General features: G+C 42.2%; 1 protein-coding gene across 1 annotated transcript in view; it reads left to right on the plus strand.

Annotated features, from left to right (window-relative positions):
• Positions 1-20119, plus strand: part of REEP5 (receptor accessory protein 5) — a 50619-nt gene extending 30500 nt beyond the window's left edge. Inside the window, 2 exon segments of the mRNA NM_001046605.1 lie at positions 15249-15417; positions 17804-20119. Coding sequence (NP_001040070.1) covers positions 15249-15417; positions 17804-17853 — 219 coding nt within the window. The 3' untranslated portion in view covers positions 17854-20119.
• The last annotated feature ends 3783 nt before the right edge of the window (positions 20120-23902 follow it).

Genomic DNA, 23902 nt, shown 5'->3' on the forward strand with positions numbered 1-23902 from the left:
TTTCTAGATTCTGTATATATGTATTCAGTTAAGATCAGTTCAGTTGTTCGGTCGTGTCCGACTTTTTGCGACCCCATGAATGCAGCACATCAGGTCTCCCTGTCTGTCACCAATTCCCGGAGTTTACCCAGACTCATGTCCGTTGAGTCGGTGATGCCATCCAACCATCTCATCATCTGTCATCCCCTTCTCCTCCTGCCCTCAATCTTTCTCAGCATCAGGGTCTTTTCAAATGAGTCAGCTCTTCATATCAGTTGGCTAAAGGATTGGAGTTTCAGCTTCAACATCAGTCTTTCCAGTGAATATTCAGGACTGATCTTCTTTAGGATGGATGGTTGGATCTCCTTGCAACCCCTCAAGGGACTCTGAAGAGTCTTCTCCAACACCACAGTTCAAAAGCATCAATTCTTTGGTGTTAAGCCTTCTTTATAGTCCAACTCTCACATATACATGACCACTATACATACCATAAACCATAGCCTTGACTAGATGGACCTTTGGTGACAGTGTAATGTCTCTGCTTTTGAATATGCTGTCTAGGTTGGTCATGATTTCCCTGGTGGCTCAGACGGTAAAGTGTGTGCCTACAATGCAGAAGACCCGGGTTTAATCCCTGGGTTGGGAAAATCCTCTGGAGAAGGAAATGGCAACCCACTCCAGTACTCTTGCCTGGAAAATCCCATGGATGGAGGAGGTTGGTCATAGCTTTTCTTCCAAGGAGTAAGTGTCTTTTAATTTCATGGCTGCAATCACCATCTGCAGTGATTTTGGAGCCCCCCCAAAATAAAGTCTGCCACTGTTTCCACTGTTTCCCCATCTATTTCCCATGAAGTAATGGGACCAGATGCCATGATCTTCTTTTTCTGAATATTAAGCTTTAAGCCAACCTTTTCACTTTCCTCTTTCACTTTCATCAAGGAGCTCTTTAGTTCTTCACTTTCTGCCATAAAGGTGGTGTCATCTGCATATCTGAGGCTATTGATATTTCTCCCAGCAATCTTGATTCCAGCTTGTGCTTCATCCAGCCCAGCGTTTCTCATGATGTACTCTGCATATAAGTTAAATAAGCAGGGTGACAATATACAGCCTTGACGTACTCCTTTTCCTATTTGGAACCAGTCTGTTGTTCCATGTCCAGTTCTAACTGTTGTTTCCTGACCTGCATACAGATTTTTCAAGAGGCAGGTCAGGTGGTCTGGTATTCCCATCTCTTTCAGAGTTTTCCACAGTTTATTGTGATCCACACAGTCACAGGCTTTGGCATAGTCAATGAAGTAGAAGTAGATGGTTTTCTGGAGCTCTCTTGCTTTTTCAATGATCCAGCAGATGTTGGCAATTTGATCTCTGGTTCCTCTGCCTTTTCTAAAACAAGCTTGAACATTTGGAAGTTCGCAGTTCACGTGTTGCTGAAGGCTGGCTTGGAGAATTTTGAGCATCACTTTATTAATGTGTGAGACGAGTGCAATTGTGCGGTAGTTCGAGCATTCTTTGGCATCACCTTTCTTAGGGATTGGAATGAAAACGGACCTTCTCCAGTCCTGCAGCCACTGCTGAGTTTTCTAAATTTGCTGGCATATTGAGTGCAGCACTTTCACAGCATCATCTTTTAGGATTTGAAATAATTTAACTGGAATTCCATCACCTCCACTAGCTTTGTTTGTAGTGATGCTTCCTAAAGCCCACTTGACTTACCATTCCAGGATGTCTGGCTCTAGGTGAGTGATCACACCGTGATTATCTGGGTTGTGAAGATCTTTTTTGTACAGTTCTTCTGTGTATTCTTGCGACCTCTTCTTAATGTCTTCTGCTTCTGTTAGGTCCATACCATATCTGTCCTTTATTGAGCCCATCTTTGCTTGAAATGTTCCCTTAGTATCTCTAATTTTCTTGAAGAGATCTCTAGTCTTTCCCATTCTATTGTTTTCTTCTGTTTCTTTGCACTGATTGCTGAGGAATACTTTCTTATCTCTCCTTGCTATTCTTTGGAACTCTGTATTCACATGAGTGTATCTTTCCTTTTCTCCTTTGCTTTTTGCTTCTCTTCTTTTCACAGCTGTTTGTAAGGTCTCCTCAGATAGCCATTTTGCTTTTTTGCATTTCTTTTTCTTGGGGATGGTCTTGCTCCCTGTCTCCTGTACAATGTCACAAATCTCCATCCATAGTTCATCAGGCACTCTATCAGATCTAGTCCCTTAAATCTATTTCTCACTTCCACTGTATAATCATAAGGGATTTGATTTAGGTCATACAAAGCCTTTGACTGTGTGGATCACAATAAACTGTGGAATTCTGAAAGAGATGGGAATACCAGACCACCTGACCTGCCTCTTGACAAACCTATATGCAGGTCAGGAAGCAACAGTTAGAACTAGACATGGAACAACAGACTGGTTCCAAATAGAAAAAGGAGTACGTCAAGGCTGTATATTGTCACCCTGCTTATTTAACTTATATGCAGAGTACATCATGGGAAACGCTGGGCTGGAAGAAGCACAAGCTGAAATCAAGATTGCTGGGAGAAATATCAGTAACCTCAGATATGCAGATGACACCACCCTCATGGCAGAAAGTGAAGAGGAACTAAAAAGTGTCTTGATGAAAGTGAAAGAGGAGAGTGAAAAAGTTGGCTTAAAGCTCAACATTCAGAAAACGAAGATCATGGCATCTGGTCCCATCACTTCATGGCAAATAGATGGGGAAACAGTGGAAACAGCATCAGGCTTTATTTTGGGGGGCTCCAAAATCACTGCAGATGGTGACTGCAGCCAAGAAATTAAAAGACACTTAGTCCTTGCAAGGAAAGTTATGACCAACCTAGATAGCATATTCAAAAGCAGAGACATTACCCTGCCAACAAAGGTCCGTCTAGTCAAGGCTATGGTTTTTCCAGTGGTCACATATGGATGTGAGAGTTGGACTGTGAAGAAAGCTGAGCGCCGAAGAATTGATGCTTTTGAACTGTGGTGTTGGAGAAGACTCTTGAGAGTCCCTTGGACTGCAAGGAGATCCAACCAGTCCATTCTGAAGGAGATCAGGCCTGGGATTTCTTTGGAAGGAATGATGCTAAAGCTGAAACTCCAGTACTTTGGCCACCTCATGTGAAGAGTTGACTCATTGGAAGAGACTCTGATGCTGGGAGGGATTGGGGGCAGGAGGAGAAGGGGATGACAGAGGATGAGATGGCTGGATGGCATCACCGACTCAATGGACATGAGTCTGAGTGAACTCCTGGAGTTGGTGATGGACAGGGAGGCCTGGCATGCTGCAATTCATGGGGTCGTAAAGAGTCAGACATGACTAAGCAACTGAACTGACTGAATGGTCTAGTGGTTTTCCCCACTTTCTTCAATTTAAGTCTGAATTTGACAATAAGGAATTCATGATCTGAGCCACAGTCAGCTCCCAGTCTTGTTTTTGGTGACTGTATAGAGCTTCTCCATCTTTGGATGCAAAGAATATAATCAGCCTGATTTTGGTGTTGGCCATCTGGTTATGTCCACGATAGAGTCTTCTCTTGTGTTGTTGGAAGAGAGTGTGTGCTATGACTAGTGCGTTCTCTTGGCAAAACTTTATTAGCCTTTGCCCTGCTTCATTCTGTACTCCAAGGCCAAATTTACCTGTTACTCCAGGTGTTTCTTGACCTCCTACTTTTGCATTCCAGTCCCCTAAAATGAAATGGACATCTTTTTTTGAGGTGTTAGTTCTAAAAGTTCTTGTAGGTCTTCATAGACGCTTTCAACTTCAGCTTCCTCATCGTTACTGGTTGGGGCATAGACTTGGATTACCATGATATTGAATGGTTTGCCTTGGAAAGGAACAGAGATCATTTTGTCATTTTTGAGATTGCATCCAAGTATTGCATTTTGGACTCTTTTGTTGACTATTATGGCTACTCCCATTTCTTCTAAGGGATTCTTGCCCACAGTAATAGATATAATGGTCATCTGAGTTAAATTCACCCATTCCAGTCCATTTTAGTTCGCTGATTCCTAGAATGTCGATGTTCACTCTTGCCATCTCCTGTTTGACCGCTTCCCATTTGCCTTGATTCATGGACCTGACATTCCAGATTCCCATGCAATATATGTGTTAGAATATGGTATTTATCCTTCTCGTTCTGACTTACTTCACTCTGTATAATAGGTTCTAGGTTCATTCCCCTCATTAGGACTGACTCCAATGCATTCCTTTGTATGGCTGAGTAATATTCTATTGTGTTTATATACCACAACTTCTTTATCCATTCATCTGTCGAATGACATCTAGGTTTCTTCCATGTTCTATCTTCTGTAAACAGTGCTGCAGTAAGCAATGGGATACATGTGTCTTTTTCAGTTTTGGTTTTCTCAGGGTATACGTGTAGGAGTGGAGTTGCTGGGTCATAAGGAATCTCCATACCGTCTTCCATAGTGGCTGTATCAGTTTACATTCCCACCAACTGTGCAAGAGCGTTCCCTTTTCTCCACACCCTCTCCAGCATTTATTGTTTGTAGACTTTTTGATGAGGGCCATTCTTGCTGGTGTGAGGTGATATCTCATTGTAGTTTTGATTTACATTTCTCTAATAATGAGTGATGTTGAGCATCTTTTCATGTGTTTGCTAGCCATCTGTATGTCTTCTTTGGAGAAATGTCTTTTTAGGTCTTTTTTCTACTTTCTGATTGGGTTGTTTGTTTTTCTGGCATTGAGTTGTATGAGTTGCTTGTATATCTTGGAAATTAATCCTTTGTCAGTTGTTTCATTTGCTATTATTTTCTCCCATTCTGAGGGTTGTCTTTTCACCTTGCTTATAGTTTCCTTTGCTGTGCAAAAGCTTTTAAGTTTAATCAGGTTCTACTTGTTTACTTTTGGTTTTACTTACATTACTCTAGGTGGTGGGTCATCCAATTGGGGAATAAAGCAATAATAAAACTAACAAATATTTTGAGAGGAAAGGAGATTAAGAAAAGAAAGAATAGATATGCCAAGTTAAATAGAAGTAGATAAAGAAGATTTACATATGTTAAAGATTAACAGCAAGGGGGAAAGAACAGTAGGAAAAGCAAACAAAGGAATAAATATAGAAAAAATAATAATAGGTTTAAAAAATTAAAATTAAAAAGAAAAGAAATAAAAGAGGAAAACTCCACAGAACTGTAAAAGGCCAACATAGAGGCAGCAGTTTATGACAACAATAAAAATGTGACTGAGGAAATAAAAAAAGCCTCAAAAACTTAATTGGATTTCTCAGTGTCAATAAAATCGAGAACTACAACAGAGGAGGAAAAAAAGGAAAAAAGAAAAAAAATCCAAGTGAATGTACAGAACAAGTCAAAAACTGAAAATAATAAAGGTTTATCTTGAGTCACTGCTGTCAGAGTCCTTTCTCTCACTGGGAATCCCAGTCCACCTTGCCTCCCTAGGATGCCCTCCTGTGCTGATCATGGACCTGCTGTGGGGCAGCTCAGATTCTCATCTGGTCCTACTCCTGTGTGTTCTTGCCTCCAGTGTCCACAGCTATCAGAGCTAGTGCATTTTCTTCTATGGGAGCTCTCAGTGGCCTTTTATATATTCCATAGACACAGAGTCTGCCTAGTTGATTGTGTGGATGTAATCTGCAGCTTGTACAGCTGGTGGGAAGGTTTTGGGTCTTCTTCCTAGCCACACTGCCCCTGGGTTTCACCTGTGGTGTTATTTCTACCTCTGCATGGGGTTTAGGTCCTGAGGCTGCCCTGGAGGACTTGGGTTTGCCCCTGTGAGGGCCAGGTGCGGAGGTGGTGCAGCTGCACTGGTCGCAGGGGTTCTGGTTGCAGGGGGTTGGCAGCTAGGGCAGCAGGAAATATAGCGCTCTAGAAGGGTATGGCACCCAGTATTGGCCAATACGCTCCAGTATTCCTGCCTGGAGAACCCCGTCTCTGACAGAGGAGCCTGGCAGGCCGCAGTCTACAAGGTCGCAAAGAGTCGAACAGGACCCTGCGCACATGAACACATGACATTTTTTTTGCCTGTGGCAGCTCTGCCCCAGTGAGGGTTGAGCGTGAAGGTGGTGCAGCTGCTTGTCTTGGGAGGACCCTGGTGGCGCCAAGTGTGCAGGGACACGGACTGCCTCTGCGGCAGGAGTTATGGCCCAATCAGAGGCTTTTTTCCAGCCTCTCGTAGCTGGTGCTCAGGGGGCCTCTTTGGCCAGTCTTTCTTCGTATCTCCACCCGTTCAGGCACTTAGAGGGATCCCTTGCCTGGGGTCCTTCTCTGTTGTTCGGGCTTCAGGCACTTAGAAGGCCACCCTGGGTGGGGTCCTGCTCTGTAGTTTGGTACATCAGTCACTGAAGGGGGCACCCTGGGTGGGGTCCTGCTCGGTGAAAGTGAAGTCGCTCGGTCGTGTCCGACTCTTTGTGACCCTGTGGACTGTAGCCTACCAGGCTTCTCCATCCATGGGGATTCTCCAGGCAAGAATACTGGAGTCGGTTACCATTTCCTTCTCCAGGGGATCTTCCTGACCCAGGGATCGAACCCGGATCGAACCTTCCAGTAGATCTCCATTCCTGCCTGGCATATGTATGGTTGCGGCAAGGACTGTCTGATTCTCATTCCATTTAGGCTGCCACAGATCAGCTGTTTCACTCTCAGCCTTAAATGCTTTTCCTCTGACTCAGACAGTTGCCCCGCTGTGGGGATCGGACCCCCGCTTCAGTCCCCCACCCGCCCAGGGCAGGTCCAGCCCTGCTAACACTCCTGTTTTTCCCCCGAGTTCCTTTGTCCTACCGAGTTTTGCGTGGTTCTGTGTGTGCTTTTCTGCTGGTCAGGTCCTCCTGTCCGCTCTCCGCTGGTGTGCTGCATGCACTTCTGTGTCTGAAGGTGTATTCCTGGTGTATCCGTGGAGAAGAGATGGACTCCATGTCCACCTACTCCTCCGGCATCTTGTTCTCTCTCTCTTTTTAGATTTTTTATCTAAAAAACATAGATACAGGAAATTGGATACCAGAAACTCTCTCATTCTTTGATTTCCCTCGCTGTAACCACCACTACATTGATATTATCTTGATTTTTAATTCTGGGTAATTTGGATGTATTTTTTCTTTTCCTCTGGCCTTACCTATTTTTCAAATATATTTATTTGTGTTTTCCTGCTTTCTGGGAGTTTTTCTCAATATGATCTTCCAGTTTCAATTTTGTTCCATTTGATCTTTATGCTATACATTGTGTTTACTTCAACTATTTTATTTTTCATTCCTAGTAATTTGGCTTGGTTCTTTCCTGTGTTTTTTTGTTCTTTCATGTCACTGTATTTCTTTTAGTATAGTTAATTTAAAATTCTTGGTCAGTCACTTCTAAAATTTCTGCTGCTGATAGGTCTGTAGTTGACTGTGCTGTCTGTGTTTTGAACTGGTTGTACTCTCAAATACCTTGTTACTTTGGCCTGTAAGTTCATTCTTCTCCAGGCATATCAGCTGTTCCATCGGGTGCTGGAATGGAGGTGGCCACACCCCGATCCATGCTAGTTCTGGTAAACTCAGGATAGGGGGGCAGGTGGGGGGCTTGCCCACCCTAAACTAGGGTGGGGAGCCCCAGGCAGCAGAGGAGCCACAGTTAATCACCCTTCCCTCCCCAGAATAGCTCCTCGGGTGCAGGCATCAGCCTTTGCCTGCCCCAGCAGCACTCGAAGCAGGTGCTCCTGGGCGGTCACTCACAGCTCCAGGGCTTGGAGCAGGGGCGTGAGGAGAAACCGCCCTGGCTACTCAGTCCGCGGCTGTTTTCCTCAGTCCCTCCCAAGGCAGGACTTCTACGCCAAAACCTCTGCTTTAGAAAAAGTATAGGAGAATGTTTTCTAACTTGGAGGAATAGAAATTAGACAAACATTTCTATATAACTATGGGCAAATAAACAAAAGAAAAATAATGGCAGGTGAGGAGGATGTATTTCCATTCCTACCAGATATGGAATTAATATCCAGAATATATAGAAAAACTTACAGGGAAGAAAAAGAGAAAAATTAAACAAGTCATATAGAGATATTTCACATAAGAGAAAAAAATATGAGTAGTCAGCAATCTGGGAAGTGTGAGTTAAAATACTCAAATAGTGTAGCTTCCTCATTAAATTGGCAGTTATTTAAAATGTCTACCTAAAGAAATGTAGATACAGGAAATTAGATACCAGAAGCTCTCTCATTCTGGTAATTACAAAAAAACCCTGAAGGGTCCATCAACAGGTAAATGGTTAAATGAATTAATAGTATTGTACATCCATACTGTTAAAAGAAATACTTCATTTATTGAGATACAGAAGTTTTGCATAATTCATTATTTATAAAAATTACAGATTATATACAGTATGAAACCATTTATGGTTAAAAAAAAAAAAGCTAGATAGTTAAAAATTTAAATGATGGAGAAGGAAATGGCAACCCACTCCAGTGTTCTTGCCTGGAGAATCCCAGGGACAGGGGAGCCTGGAGGGCTGCCATCTCTGGGGTCACACAGAGTCGGACACGACTGAAGTGACTTAGCAGCAGCAGCGATAGGAAAGTAAGTGATATGAAACAGCATTTCTATCCTGTATGTTGACCTGGCTGTAGGTGTGTTCTGTTATTTGAGGAAAGATAAATCTTAGAAACCCTTACCTCAGGCTTTTTAAAACACAGGGTACCACTTAGCCACCAGGAAGCCCATTAAAAGACAGGGAGGTCCAGTAATCAGTCTTTTAGGAAATTGGTAATGATGTCACCTAAACTTGAAACATTAAAAAAAAAAAGTGTTCTCAACTATGTAAAATCTTTCTCCTCGTACCTTCTCAAATGTAATCCTAGGAATTTTGCCTGTAAACAAAGCATTTTTGGGCCAGAAATACTTTCTCTCTTTATAGCAAGGCTTCACATTATATTGAGTGCCACAGGTTCCATCATTTTTAAAGGACACAGACATAAATGATAAATAATGGATATAAAAATATTACAATCTACCACCTCAAAAATATTGTTTATGGAGCTTGGAGATTCAAGTATTGATTGCAGTTTTATTTTGAAAAGAATGCTACAACTTAAGTGGTTTTTCTTCCTCATGTTTATATTAAAAGAAAAGCAAATAAACCCTATTTTAATTAAAAAATTTAAATGAAAACATGAATATTCTTTTTAAAAAGCAATTCTTTGTTTATTTGGCTGCAGTGGGTCTTAGGTGCGACCCGTGGGACATAGTTCCCTAACCAGGGATTGAACCCAGGCTCCCTGCATTGGGCGCACAGAGTCTTAGCCACTAGACCACCAGGGAAGTCCCTGGATATTCTTTTAAGTTTGAATGATGTTACCACAGAATGCCTTGTAACACAGCTGAAAATTTTTCCTTTCAAAAGAAATGGGAAAAAAATTTGGTCTATCAGAAGATTTAGATTTCATAGGCTGCTGGATTTTTCATGGTTTTGTTATCCAAAGATATTTAGCATTTATAATAATAGCTTTATAGTCTTTGATGTGGATGTCCATACTTTAAACTTCAAACACTTCTGAATCCTTTAAGACCCGTCTAATGGCAGTGATGTCACACTGCAGCCTCTAACAGCAAGCAGCCGGGCTTTTGCCTCGGGCCCACTGCTTGCCCCCAGCAGTCTGCTGTCAGTAGAACCACTACACCAGCACCTGACCTCAGACTTCCGAAATGTGAGTGGTCTGACGGCAGCCTGCTCGTGATCACCTCTGCTAATGGAGGCCCCTTGAGTCAGAAAGGCTCCAAAATACAAGATAATCAGCAAGTCATTTATATTTGAAGTACATTACAGAAATTGCTGTGCAGCAAGTTTTCATCTCTAATAGTGAAATGAATGTGCATCCATTAGTAGTGAGTGCCCGGCTGTATGATGGCATGGCATCCAGAAAGAGGGAATTTATCCCGTATGTTCCAGATAGATAATATACTTGAGATGATTAAAAATTGATCACGCTGTCAATAAAAATGTTTTCTTTCTGTATTAGTGGTGTATTCTGGGTGGCTTCAGTGAAGGTCTCTGAATTGCAGAGAATTGTATGTGAGAGTATTCCATTTTAAGGACTAGTTGGGTCCTACCTGTGCTACTGCTACAATCACAAGGTAATTGTTTGGGAGGATGAAGAAAAGACCTGCAACTAAGGCCAGGTTTACTATTTTATCTTTTGCAGAGTTAATATTGTTGACCTGTTCCCCCCTTTTTTCTAAAGTAGCCTCTTGGATTTAAGGAATGTAAGAGGATCCAATGATTAGGCGTCGAAGGTTGGTTGAGAAGATACTGTTCCATGTATTGAGCTAGAAAAAGTGGATCCTGCCTGTTTAGAGCTTTGATCTGAGCTCTGCCTTGGAACAGGAAGGTTTAAAAATAAATGCATTTATTTAAAAATAATTTCTCTGTTTGTGAAAGTAGTATATCTTCTTTACTCGGCAGATATTTATTTAGAACCTCTGTGTGCCAGAATGTGTTTTAGGTCAGGGGGATTTTGGTGAATTAATCCTTGCTGTTATACTCTTTGCATCTGTGGTTGTGTGCATGTGTGCCTGTGTGTTGGGGCATGTTTTATGTAGAAAATAAAATAGTATTTTAAGACTCCCACTGTTATCATCTTAGGGTAGTGTTCCTATTTTTTAATGTGCAAATAAATTTCTTGATACAGTGTATACACACAGAGAATTGTGTATGTTGTTGCTTTACTATATATGGTTGAGAGCATATATATCATATATGATTCTATATCTCACTTTTTTGATTAATACAATACTATGAGTATTTTCTCATGTTACTCAATATTCTTTGACCTAGATGTCTAATCCATTATAGATACGAATTCATTCATTCCTCAGTTAATAGACATTTAGGACATTTATCTTGCTGTTATAACTAATGCTGCAATGAATACCTTTGCACCTCATCTTTATTCTCATTTAAATAAGTTTCTAGATTTTTCAAACAAGGTTGAATAAACTTTGGCAAGTTTAAGTCCTGATCCAGACTTACCTGTATGGTGGGACCCACTGATAGAGAGCATAACATTTTTCTTCTTAACTTTGTAGGAGGCAAAGAAGATAGAAAAGTCTTGCCCTTCACAAGTTTGCTTTTAGCTTTTATTTGTGCATGCTGAGCATTACTGTTTTTGTGGCTGTGTCGCAAAGGCTTCCCAAGACTTGTTTCTGATCAAGTGATTGCAGCACACCAGAAGCTAGTGTTGAAATACATATTTTTTCAGACATTAACTCTCAGGTCTCACCAGGCTAGTGCCAAACTGTGCATATTAAATATATCCCTACCTTGGAAGCATTTCTACAGGGAAATTGAATAGTGGCAGCATTAGAATCACAGACACAACTCTCTGGCCTGTTGTAATTTAAGGATTTAGTATGTCAGTGCTGCTAGCGCTGAGAGTTAAATTGAAATAGCACAGACTCTTTATCTGCACTGCGGGTAAGAGTGGGCTTATGTTTGTTCTTGGGAACACCGTGAGCTGCCCTGATTAAAAGGTTGGTCAGATCTGTGTATTTCTGAGCTCTTGAGTAGTTAGGTACATAGGTTAAGAAAAGGGAGTTGTAAAAGCTGGCAGCTGAATATCACCCTTGAGAGTTGAACTGTAATTAACTTTATTTTTAATATGAGAAAGTTATTTCATTTGAGAACTGGAAAATGCTCAGGATGTAGGTAAAGAGCAGTAATGACTTTACAGTCTCAAGACAATACCTAGAGGGAACTGGGAAGAACTAAATGAACAGTCTGGAGTTTAGCATATAAACTTAATCACATTGGAGAGGTACAAAAATGCAGGCTCTTGGCTCTGGTCCTGTCTGGTAGCCATGCTTAAGTCATCCAGAAAAGGTGAACAAGTCAACTTTTCTGGGTTGCTTAGGGTTGTTAGATGTAAAGGCAGATAACATTTCAGAGATTTTCAACAACAGTAAGCACTGTAGGACTTGGTAATATTAGCTGTATCTTGTGTAGTTTCTTCAGGTATATTTTTTAATTTCTGAGTTTCCTAAAAAATCCTGAAGAGAAAATTGACTCTTTGAGAGGTTGTTTGATTTACTTACAGTCATGAAATAGATACCAACTCTCCTCTGATTCTTTTTTTTTTTTTTTAATATTTGGAATACCCAGTTTAGTTGCTGATTCGTGTCTGACTCTCACAACCCCATGGACTGTAGCCAGCCAGGCTCCTCTGTCCAGTCGATTCTCTAGGCAAGAATACTGGAGTGGGCTGCCATTTCCTTCTCCCCAACTCTCCTGATTCTTAACCCAGTGAGTCCTTTCCACTTCACTTTGAGGCTTTGTCTACATCAGTAATATTCCTGACAATCAGATATTCTACATAGGAATACCAGCCAGGAGACTATTTTCTACAGTTTTAAATAGTAAAAATTAAAATGTATCACATGCCAATTTAAAACTTTATGCCAATTTCCTAAATATTAATTGTGTCTGACTCTTTGCGACCCCATGGACTGCAGCACACCAGGCTTCCTTGTCCTCCACTATTTCCTGGAGCTTGCTCAAACTCAACCATCTCATCCTCTGTCGCCCCTTCTCCTCCTAAATAATAAATACAGCAAAATGCCTGGATATAAATAACAAGTATATTGGATGTTAGATGCTAAAAACTAAATCCAAATAGTTCTTCTCTTCGAATAGTTAATATAGTTGGTAGGAAACTTGCTTTGTATGCAGTAGTACATGGCACATTCCCTTGGCCGCCACACTGCATTCGATTCAAAATGTTCACATAGAATTCTGATGTTCTGTCAAGAATGTAACTTTCCTAAATTGCTCTATTGACTTTTAGGTGTGTGTGTGGCTATATTAGCATTATCTTTATAAGCAACTGATGGAAAATATGAATGTTTGGGCATCAAAAAAGCATAGGCTCTAGGCGCCGGGCCTCGGTAGTTGCAGCTCGCGGGCCCTAGCGTGTGGGCTCGGTCGCTGTGGGCTTAGCTACTCCACGGCAGGTGGAATTTTCCCAGACCAGGGATCGAACCAGTGGCCCCTGCAATGGCAGGAAGATTCTTATTCTCTGCAGCACCAGGGAAGTCCAAAATATATTTTTTAAATAAAACACTTTTACTTTATTCTTTCTTCATATTCCAGTTAGAAACCTTTTTTTTCCATAATTGTATGTGTAAGCGTCTCATGACTTTGAAATTCATTTCAGGCAGTGAAAGGAGAGGTAAGAACAAAATAATTGTTTAAAAAGGGTGTATGTTGGTCCTGAGATCTGATTTTACCTGACTTAAAACTCTAATAGGCAGCCTGCTTCTGTCTCATGGGTGTTGGTAGAAGACACCGTATTCTTGGGACAGGGACAGAGCCCCTGCTAGGCTAGATGCTCCAGATGTTTCTTATTTTCTTACAAAACCTGTATGAAATAGATTAAAAATTTTTTTCTATTTATACTTTTTTTATAGAGTCAGAACAGACTTAAGCAAATAAGTAACTTGCATTAGTTTTGCCTAGCCAGTAAGTGGCAGAGCCGAGACTGGAACCAGCGTCTCTGAGCTCCGTTCTTTTACCTCTATATTTTGTAGTATACAATTCTCTTAGGTCTCAGGTTGTTGGGTGGAGAGATCTGTATATATCTTTAGATTAAGATTTTAAATTTTGTGTATTTTCCTATGTATTCTTACTGATTTCTAGTTTTTTACTATATCAGTTTCTGATGGAAATTTTAAAAAGCAATTGATCGTGGATTTTGTCCATTGATCTATATAATTCTGACTTTCAAGTTTATACAGTCCAAAACTATTATGTATTTAGAAACTACATATAATTATAAATTACATAATTATAAAAACTAAAATTATATAAGTATCAAAACAAAAAGAAAGTGAAGTCGCTCATTCGTGTCCTACTCTGCGACCCCATGGACTATAGCCTGTCAGACTCCTCCGTCCATGGCAATACTGGAGTGGGTTGCCATTTCTTCCTCTAGGGGATCTTCCTGACCCAAGAATCGAACCTGGGTCTCCTGTACTGCAGTTAGACTCTACCATTTAAGCCACCAGGGAAGACAAAAACAAAAGTATATATAATTTACATAGCTCAAAGATACATAGGTTCGGGCCAGTTATTCTTCCTAACAAGTTGTTTTCCTTCCTTATCATTTTGTTCACTTATTTTTCCTTGTGTTTATGTACTGTTATTATATGAGCTATTTTGAGAGTTGGTATCTGTCAGATACATCTTTTTTTTTCATCTTATTTTCAGTGTTCCTGATTGGTTTTGTCTTAGGTGTGTTTCTTGTAAGAACTATATAGCCATAGTTTGGGATTTTCTTTTTTTTTTAATCCAGCCTCGTTCAGTTCAGTTCAGTTCAGTCGCTCAGTCGTGTCCGACTCTTTGCGACCCCATGAATCGCAGCATGCCAGGCCTCCCTGTCCATCACCAACTCCTGGAGTTCACTCAGACTCACGTCCATCAAGTCAGTGACGCCATCCAGCCATCTCATCCTCTGTCGTCCCCTTCTCCTCCTGCCCTCAATCCCTCCCCACATCAGAGTCTTTTCCAATGCCTGGTAACTCCTGTCTTTTAAAAACTGGCCCCCTATAATCTGTTTAGAACCTGCATTTTGTTCTGTATTTTGACTGTCACAGAAGGGTGCTCAGTAGCGGTGCTCTGTGTGCGTTTTAACTCAAGCTCTGTCATAGTAGTAGCCCCTTTGCAGGTTTGCATTTCTAGAGCTCTCGTGACTCACAACTAAAAAGTGGTCCAAGTTAGCAAGGAAGTTAAGCGCTGGACCTGGTGTGTTTTGCCTTTGTCAGTCTGTTTTTCCTTCTGTGCTTAGTTGCTCAGTCATATCCGACTCTTTGCGACCCCATGGACCGTAGCCCACCAGGCTTCTCTGTCCATGGGGATTCTCTAGGCAAGAACACTGCAGTGGGTTGCCATGCCCTCCTCCAGGGGATCTTTGCAACTCAGGGATTGAACCCAAGTCTCCTCCATTGCAGGTGGATTCTTTACCAGCTGAGCCAGCAGGGAAGCCCAAGAATACTGGAATGGGTAGCCTATCCCTTCTCCAGGGGAACTTCCCGACCCAGGAATCGAAGTGGGGTCTCCTGCCTTGCAGGCAGAGTCTTTGCCAGCTGAGCCACCAGGGACGCCCTGGCAGCCTTTCCTTACTAGGTCATTATTTGTCATGTTTTCTCCACCAAGAAAAGTGCGCCTAACATCCTGCAGAAACACCAGCGATGCTGGTGGAGCAAGCAGCAGAGGCGGCAGTGCGTGTGGTCCGTGTCACCCCCTCTGTAACCGTGCTGCTTGTCCTCCGTGCAGTGTGGCTTCCTGCTGTGGTGCATGGCTCCCAGCCCTGCCAACGGAGCAGACCTGCTCTACAAGCGCATCATCCGGCCTTTCTTCCTGAAGCACGAGTCCCAAGTAGACAATGTGGTGAATGACCTGAAGGACAAAGCCAAAGAGACTGCAGACACCATCTCCAAGGAAGGTATGGCTTGGGGGCAGCCTGGCTCAGTGTGCGAGGGGCCGTGGGCCATACTGGCCCAGACAGCGGGCTTCCTCACTTCACGTCCTGTTGGCTTTCCTCAGCCACGTGCCAAGGCTGTTCTGGGATTTCTCCACCAAGGCTTTGCCTGTTGCCTTTACTGTTCCCAACATTCTTCTGCCATGCCACGAATAACACATCATTCACTCAGCACATTAGGAAAAGTGACTTTCCTGTGGTGGGTGGAGATTTTAGGGGTCATCTGTATTTATATACAAGTCCAGTCTCCCTAATTCATTGCAGGTTGAGCTGCTTGTTATGCTGCTGTTCAAATGGCTTTTGTGAGAGGTGCAAGAGAATGCCCTCTCTCTCAGCCTTTCTCATCCATTCATTCAACAAATACTTATTTATTGAGGTGACTTAATTATGTGCCAAGCATGTTCATAGCACTGGGTATGAGCCAGGGAACCAAACAGACCAGCAGACCATACTGCATGAACCCATGAAGCTTACAGTCTTGTTGAGAGAGAGAGAGAATACAATGAAAAAGCAAGTTACGTGGTGTAGTTAGCACATGATACAGAGAAAAATAAAATAGATCCAAAGATAGGGAGTGCGCAGGGGCTGAAGGGAAGGTGACAGTTTTAAAGAGTGATTTAGGAAATCCTCACAAAGGAGGCAATACTGCGTCACATTTGAAAGTGTTAAGGGAAGGAACCATGGGGAAGAAAGCCCCCATGGGAGAACTAGCATGTGCGAAAGCTGAGAGCAGGGAACGTATGACTGGAAGGGAGTGGCCCAGAGGGAGAGCTGAAGGAGACCAGGCTGCAGAGCAGCTAGAATGGAACATCCCGGTTACTGGAGAGGAGGACCCAAGTGCCCAGGATACTGGGAGAATACTGAAATCAGTGATAATTCAAGTAACAGCAGTGCTCAAAAGTGATTGTAAGTTTGGAGCTAAAATCTTAAAGAAATGAGGCAGCACAGCCCAAGGGTCAGAGAGAATTGGAAAAAAGATGGGCGGCTGGGAAAGGTCATCTGATGCCATGAGATTCTGAACACAGCCATGAAGATCAAAGACAATGCTTCCTGGACCTCCAGACCCAGAAGTACCAGGGTCATGGAAGGAAATGCATAGGACACTTGAGAAGGCAGTATCCTGGGGAGCAGGCAGGTCTCTGTAAGAGCAACAGGAAGCAGGATCCATTCAGAGAAACGGGTGAGGACAGAGGTCTTCCTGATGATGGGTCGGAAGTTCCAGAGGGCACAGTAAGGGTTTTAGCCCATGGACAGTGGGCATAGAACTAGGGAATTAAAATACAAAAAGGGTTCTACGCTCCTGAGGAAGTGGGAGACGAGAGGTGAGCTGGCCTCTGGGGAAGGAAGACCCCCAGATGGCCCGCTGCAGCCCTGATGCCCCAGCTGATGTGTGTTCTCCTCCTCCTCGCAGACTGTGTCCTCCCCAAGCCCTGCTCCCGGACGCAGCTCCAGTCTCCTTCAGTGCGTTCCTACGTTTCTTCACATCCTCCCACTCTAGGATCGCCAGTTCCTTTTGAAGAGGTTTCTTAACTGTTCTTCTCTGCTCTTAACCAAACCAGCAGCCTCTGGTGATGTCATTTCTGTCTAGTTCACCCACATTTCTCGGCCTTTGATTCTCTTAGATCTCAGTCCTCTAAAATCCTGTTTTACTTTGATAGGATACATTCATAAACTGAGGTTAAGAGTGAAAATAAGAGGGATTTTGAGGCTGACACATAACAGACTCTGAGTTTCTGGATTCTCCAGGAAGTACATTTTTGCAAAGAGCTAGTTGAGAGCCTGCAGTGTCTTTGTAAACTTTAGTCCACAATTTTAAGTGAGTGAAGGGAGAGCCGCTGTCGGGCGGCTGGTGCGTAAGGAGGGCAGCCTTGCCTGGCACCCGCTCAGGGCTCTGAGAACAGCTGCAGTCTGGACTCTCAGGAGGCCTCAAGGCTCTCAGAACCCTCCCCGCGGCCCGCAGACACATCACACGAGTTCTTAGAGCACATTCCAAGCCAAGTGGTAATTAGGAGGGCCAGGGAGGACCTGGAATTTCTTGACTGTACACAGGACACTATACACTCAAGGAGCCTCTGCTTCTTGCGATACTCGGAGGGGACAGGACACAGTGGCACAGGCGACACGGTCACTCGAAGGGGCCAGGTCCTCAGTAACTTTGCTGCAGTGCTCAGGAGCTGCGTTTGAAGAGTTCTCAGGTCCATTTCCTGGAAACTCTGCTAGCCCTGCCCACAGACCTCCGTGTGTCCTCATCTGAGCGTGAGTCACCCACGGCGTCACCCACAATAGGAGCCACATCGGCACACAGCTGGGTTACACACAGCTCTGATACAGTTTTCTCTCCTTCTAACAGCCAGGAAAGCCGCCGTGAGTTTACTGGGCGAGGAGAAGAAGAGCACCTAGACCGCTGACTGGCCGGAGCCTCCCTGGCGCCTCTGCGCCTCCCACTGGAGCGCGATACCGTATTAGGGGCTGTGGTGTATGATCGTTTTAATAATGTTGCCTTGGAAACATTTTTGATATATTAAACAAAGGAATGTGTTGTAAGGTTTTTTGCTTACTTTTACTGTTTATATACTTAGGGAGCATTTACATTTAATGCAATGGGCAGTGTCCAGGTTTTCAGAAAATATATTATGCCTCTGGGTAGGAAAAGACCTATGTTACCATCCTGTAGGAAATATAAACTTAAAATTATATATCCCACAGGCTTTGTACTGCAGTGGGCTCTCTCTGCATGCATTTTCTCTGTACTTACCCTGTACTTACATTTTAGGATACTCTTTAAGAAAATGTTTCAATGTTTTTAATGTATCTGTGCATACACACATGTAGGGACATGTTACTGTCTATAGCCTGCATATTGCTTATGGGGAGCACCAGCCAGAGGCTGAAGGTTCCATTGTGTTGGTGTGATCTGCTGAATAATACTTCAGAAAATTAATACAAATGAGCAGTGTTTCAAAGGAACAGTTAAGTGATGAATGAGGCAGAAGGGAGGTTGGCATGGTGGTTTCCTAACATTGTAGCAGCTGAATACCAGAACAGCTTTGTGAAGCAGTCAGCTAAGTGATAAATGGGGAAATGTACACACATCACAGTTTCCAGTTCTGTAGAACTAGCAATATTGTCTTGTAGCTTTTAAAAAACTGGCTGATACACTTTGTTGTGGAAACCATCCCTGGTTTCACTTTCATAGCTGAGTAACATGTTGGTTTAGTCTTGTTTCTTTTCCAGTCTTTTGAAAAGCCTCTACTTTAAGGACCCTCCAGAGACTTGCCCACCTCTCATTACATGTACGTTCTTGTTTGTATCATTAGCACCTACATGCTCATGGTGACACCAGGCTCGAAGAGCAGTTCTCAGAGAAGTACGACATGCTGCACAGCCTAGCTGCTAGTGCTTAAGACAAACACCTTTCCCTTCTTTCCCTGGACTTTAGGGTCAAACAACAGAGGCTTCCCTAGGTTACAAGTCAGAATCATTTGCAGTCCATTTACATGCTTTCATCTATATGCTTTGTTTTGATGATAAACTATGAGGTTATATGCAGTTTAAGTACAAAATAAAAAGTTAAAATTAATATTACTAGCTTGATTAGCCAAATGGCTTATAGGGACCTTGACAACTTGTCCATACTAAAGAATCTAAGCTTTGCACTGACCATACTGCTAGGATCCTTCTCAGACTAAACTGACTAAAACAAAAGCATTGCAAAACTAACAACCAGGCCTATAAAATATTTTAAGGCAAATAAAGATGATTAGTTCCCTTTTAGAAAACAATTAGGTAAAGTCATAATGATGTGTCACAATGTAATACAAAAGTATGTCAAAGGTATCAAAAATAAGGACAATATCACCCCAATGTAACAATATGGATCAGGGCCTTTTTGGGGAGAGAGGAATGTGATGATAATAAAGCACCTTATTAAGCTTATGTTAAAACATAAAATCTTTCAGAAAGCAAACAGCTACTTGTTATTGGAAGAAAATCAAGCCTTAAGTTAAAAAGTTTTAGAAGTACCTCTAGGAGTATTTAAATCCCTTTCCCTATAAATCAAGTATGCTTTCTTGGTGGTAAAAGAATGAAAATTAGCAACTTCTAGCATTCAGACTATATAATCAGACTGTTAGTATACAGAATATGTAACTTTTAGTGTAGAAAATATCAGGCAAGATGGTGAAGCATGAAAGTTACTATTGCTTATAATTACTTACAGGCTAATATCAATTTAGACAGAAATTTCTGAATGCAATTTTTTTTTTTTTTTGTTACCATAGGTTTCTCTTGCAGTACATTCTGTAAGAAATTTTAGTTACTCTTTTTGGCAGTCAGCATGTACATATTAATGACAGGAGAAGCTATGAGTTGAGCAATTCTTGTCTCAGTTTAGATTTCCAAAAAAAACATACTGCTGTGGCTAGAGTATTTGAAAAACTAATTGAGCCTGTGTTCAGCTATAAGACAAGTATTTATTTGTACATGAATGGTATTTTGGGGATATGTGAAGGCAAAGAATCCTACACCAAGACAGTTACTGCTACCCTGGGGAGTCTTCTACCCACAGCCTGAAGAATATGAGCATAACCTTTAAATAAGTTACCACCTGTCCTGAAGATGTGATATATTAAATGGAAATAGATGTAAATAAAATTTTGTTATCTCATTGAGCTTTTGTTATCTCATTGAGCTTTTATAGTCCATTTTCTTTTACGGGGCTTAAAATAAAATGTAAGAAGAATCTTAACACAGATAAACAACCCTTTAACACTGCTGTTCATGGACCGTGTTTCTCACCTGGCTTGTGATTTTCCCCGTGGTGGTGACTACCTGTCAGAGCAAAGACTTTCCCTAAAAACAAGCGAGGGGATATATGTGTACATATGGCTGATTCATGTTGTTGTACAGCAGAAACTAACACAACACTGTAAAGCAATTATACTTCATAAAAAAATATAAAATATTTAAAAGCCAGGAAAAAAAAATACCAGTCAGAAAGAGTTTCTACTAATTAGCAATAAATGGAGAGGAAACCCAAACTCTTCTTGACCTTTGCATAACACAGGTTTGAAGTGCATGGGCTCACTTACAGATTTTTTCAATAAACACACACTGCAGTACTACACAATCTGCGGCTGATTGAATACCCGGGCGCTGCAAAGTTATCACCGAGCGGTTGCCTGAGAGGAGTCAGCTCTAATGCTGGCATAATGCATTACACACAGTCTCACACGGCTACTAGTTGGTGCTACTATTTCATATACGTGTATCTTAATATAGTAAACACACATATGCCTCCAAATCACTCTGTATTTTTAGACTAAGAAAAGAAGAACTGGGGATTTTATTCGAAACGCCTGCCTTTGGAGAGTGTACTTCGGTCAGCACCCGCTCCTGTGTCTGCCTTTGCATGTCTGTATGTCTAGAATCATGGTGTTTAATTAGAGAGTAAGAGATACAGTTCACATCCTTAACCAAATATTAGTTCTGTATGATACAGCAGGAGAAAGTACATATATCTGAGAATGACCTTAAGTTTTTCAGGCTGCTTACTACAGTATTAGCTTATAAAATCTGTAACATACATGCCTCAGAGAATTAAGAGCAATAAAGAGGTTCTTTGGTCAAATCAGAGGTTCTCAAGTATTAGTGTGCATCAGGATTTCCTTGGGGAGAGGAGGAATTGGTAAAAGATTGCTGGTCCCATCCCCGATTCAGGAAGTCTGGGGTGGGGCTGAAACATTTGTATTTGGAACAAGATCCCAGGTGATGCTAATGATACAGAAACCACACTTTGACAAGAAATCACTGAGTTAGGTTAATGGTGTCTTTATACTCAGTATAGAGGTTTTCAGGCCTGGCTGTACATCACCATCATCTGAGCAGCTTTCAGAAAATACTAGCGTCTGCCTCCACTACCAGAAATTTTAACAATCAACTATATACCCAGGTGCCAGTATTTTAAAACTCTTCCAATGTATAACCAGGATTAAGAAAGTGAAATGAAATTCATGTTTTGGCAAGAAAAATTTAAACATAAAAATTCTTTGCTGTTTGGCCTCCCCTCTCCCTCCAACTTCAGCTTCCTGATAGCTCAGTTGGTAAGGAATCCGCCTACAAGGCAGGAGACCCTGGTTCGATCCCTGGCTCAAGAAGATCCACTGGAGAAGGGATAGGCTGCCTACTCCAATATTGTTGGGCTTCCCATGTGGCTCAGCTGGTAAAGAATCCGCCTGCAATGTGGGAGACCTGGGTTCGATCCCTGGGTTGGGAAGATGCCCTGGAGAAGGGAAGAGCTACCCACTCCAGTATTCTAGCCTGGAGAATTCCATGGACTGCATAGTCCATGGGGTTGCAAAGAGCTGAACATGACTGAGCAACTTGCACTCCCCCAATTGTGCATTGTATATCTACATTATGCATTGACCAAACCTCTCCTGACAGCAGGAATACCTGCTCACCATAACCAGCAACATTCTCTCAGCATGAAGACAACTCTTTAAAAGACAACATTCCTTTTTGAGCTTGTAAAGTCACATGACCCACCATGATGGCGCTTACATCTGGATTATGAAAACTCAAATACGAATACATCATTTAACGTACTGCCCTCTGTCTCAAAAAACGTATATAAATTGTCTTGACTTTTAATGGGCAGAACAACTCTCTGAGCTTTCTGAGGTGCTCTTCCCAGGCTATAATCTTCAAATTTGGCTCGAATAAAATCTTCCAATTTTTCTTAAGTTGACTAATTTTTTGACAACAGCTACTATTAGAGACTACTGCTAAGGTCAAGAATGCCAAGGTCTGGACAGTTTCTCTTAGCTAATTAGTTCAGCTCATGTGTTAGTTTCCTGTTATTGCTGTAACCAGCACAAATGTATCAGCTTATAGTTCTGAAGGACAGACATCCGAAAGAGGTGGGCAGGGCTGCATTATTTCTGGAGATACAGGAGAACCCATTTTCTTGCTGCTTTCAGCTTCCACACTCTGCCTGTATCCCCGTTTGTGGCCTGCTAGTACACTGACCCCTGCTTCCCTTTTATAAGCTTGTCTGTGATTACATTGGGCCCACTTGGATAACCCAGCTCTCTCCAGCTCAAGATTCTTAATCTCACATGCAAAGCTTTTTGCCATGAAACCAACATATTTACTGGTTTTTTTGCGAGGGTGGATGATGGTCAGGAGAACAGCATATTCTGCCTACCCCACTAGTCTCTCTCTTTGGGTACAGAAATTTCGTTATTGTTACCCCCAATATCAAAATAACTGCAAAGAGTATCTTAATGTTGGGAGGGAACTAAAAAAAGAGGAGGATTTAATGAAGAACTACCTTATTCACAACCATGTAGCCTGGAGGTTTATCCTCTGGAAAGAGTGGGGGATCCTTGGAGAGGGGGCACGGGCAGAGCTAAGGGAGGGAAGTTGCATTAAAAGCATGACTGAGTGACCAAATGCTGAGACCCATTTGCCCACCCTGCCTTCTCCCACTAGGCGCCCAGATCTTTATCCTGGGAGCTTGTCAGCCTTCTCTCCGGGGAAGCAGATCAACCTTAGAGAAAACATCTACCTGATATGGACAAGCTTTTTGAAAGGACATTTTGACAATTGATAATTCATCAAACAGTCATAAAACTAAGCAAATAAAATTAGCTCCAAGGAAAACAAAAATAACCATAGCATACTCCGGAGTGCTTCCGGAGATAAGCCAAATCTTCAAAATGCATCTGAATTCCAGGCTGGGGCCAGTGAGTGTGAAATTTTCACAAGCTCCCTGGGGAGTCCAGTACTGCTGCACACCGATCACACTATTTAGCAGCAAAGGTACTGCATAATTCAGCTATGAATGAAACACAGAACAACAATGTACACTTTAAATTGTTGTTGTTCAGTTGCTAAGTTGTGTCCGACTCGGTGACCCCATGGACTGCAGCACGCCAGGCTTCCCTGTCCTTCACTATCTCCTGGAGCTTGCTGAAACTCATGTCCATTGAGTCAGTGACGCCATCCAACTAACTCGTCCTCTGTTGCCACCTTCTCCTCCCACCTTCAATCTTTCCCTGCATCAGGGTCTTTTCCAATGAGTTGGCTCTTCGCATCACATGGCCCAAACTATTGGAGCTTCAGCTTCAACATCAGTCCTTCCAATGAATATTCAGGGTTGATTTCCTTTAGGACTGACTGTGGTACTGACTCCAGCACCACAGTTCAAAAGCATCAATTGTTTAGTGCTCAGCTTTCTTTATGGTCCAGCTTTCACATCCATACATGACTACTAGAAAAACCATAGCCTTCACTAGACGGACCTTTGTTGGCAAAGTGATGTCTCTGCTTTTTAATATGCTGTCTATGTTTGTCATAGATTTTTCTTCCAAGGAGCAAGCATCTTTTGAATTCATGGCCACAGTCACCATTTGCAATGATTTGGGAGCCCAAGAAAATAGTCTCT

Source organism: Bos taurus, chromosome 10 (genome assembly GCF_002263795.3).
Source record: "Bos taurus isolate L1 Dominette 01449 registration number 42190680 breed Hereford chromosome 10, ARS-UCD2.0, whole genome shotgun sequence".
Taxonomy (NCBI): Eukaryota; Metazoa; Chordata; class Mammalia; order Artiodactyla; family Bovidae; genus Bos; species Bos taurus.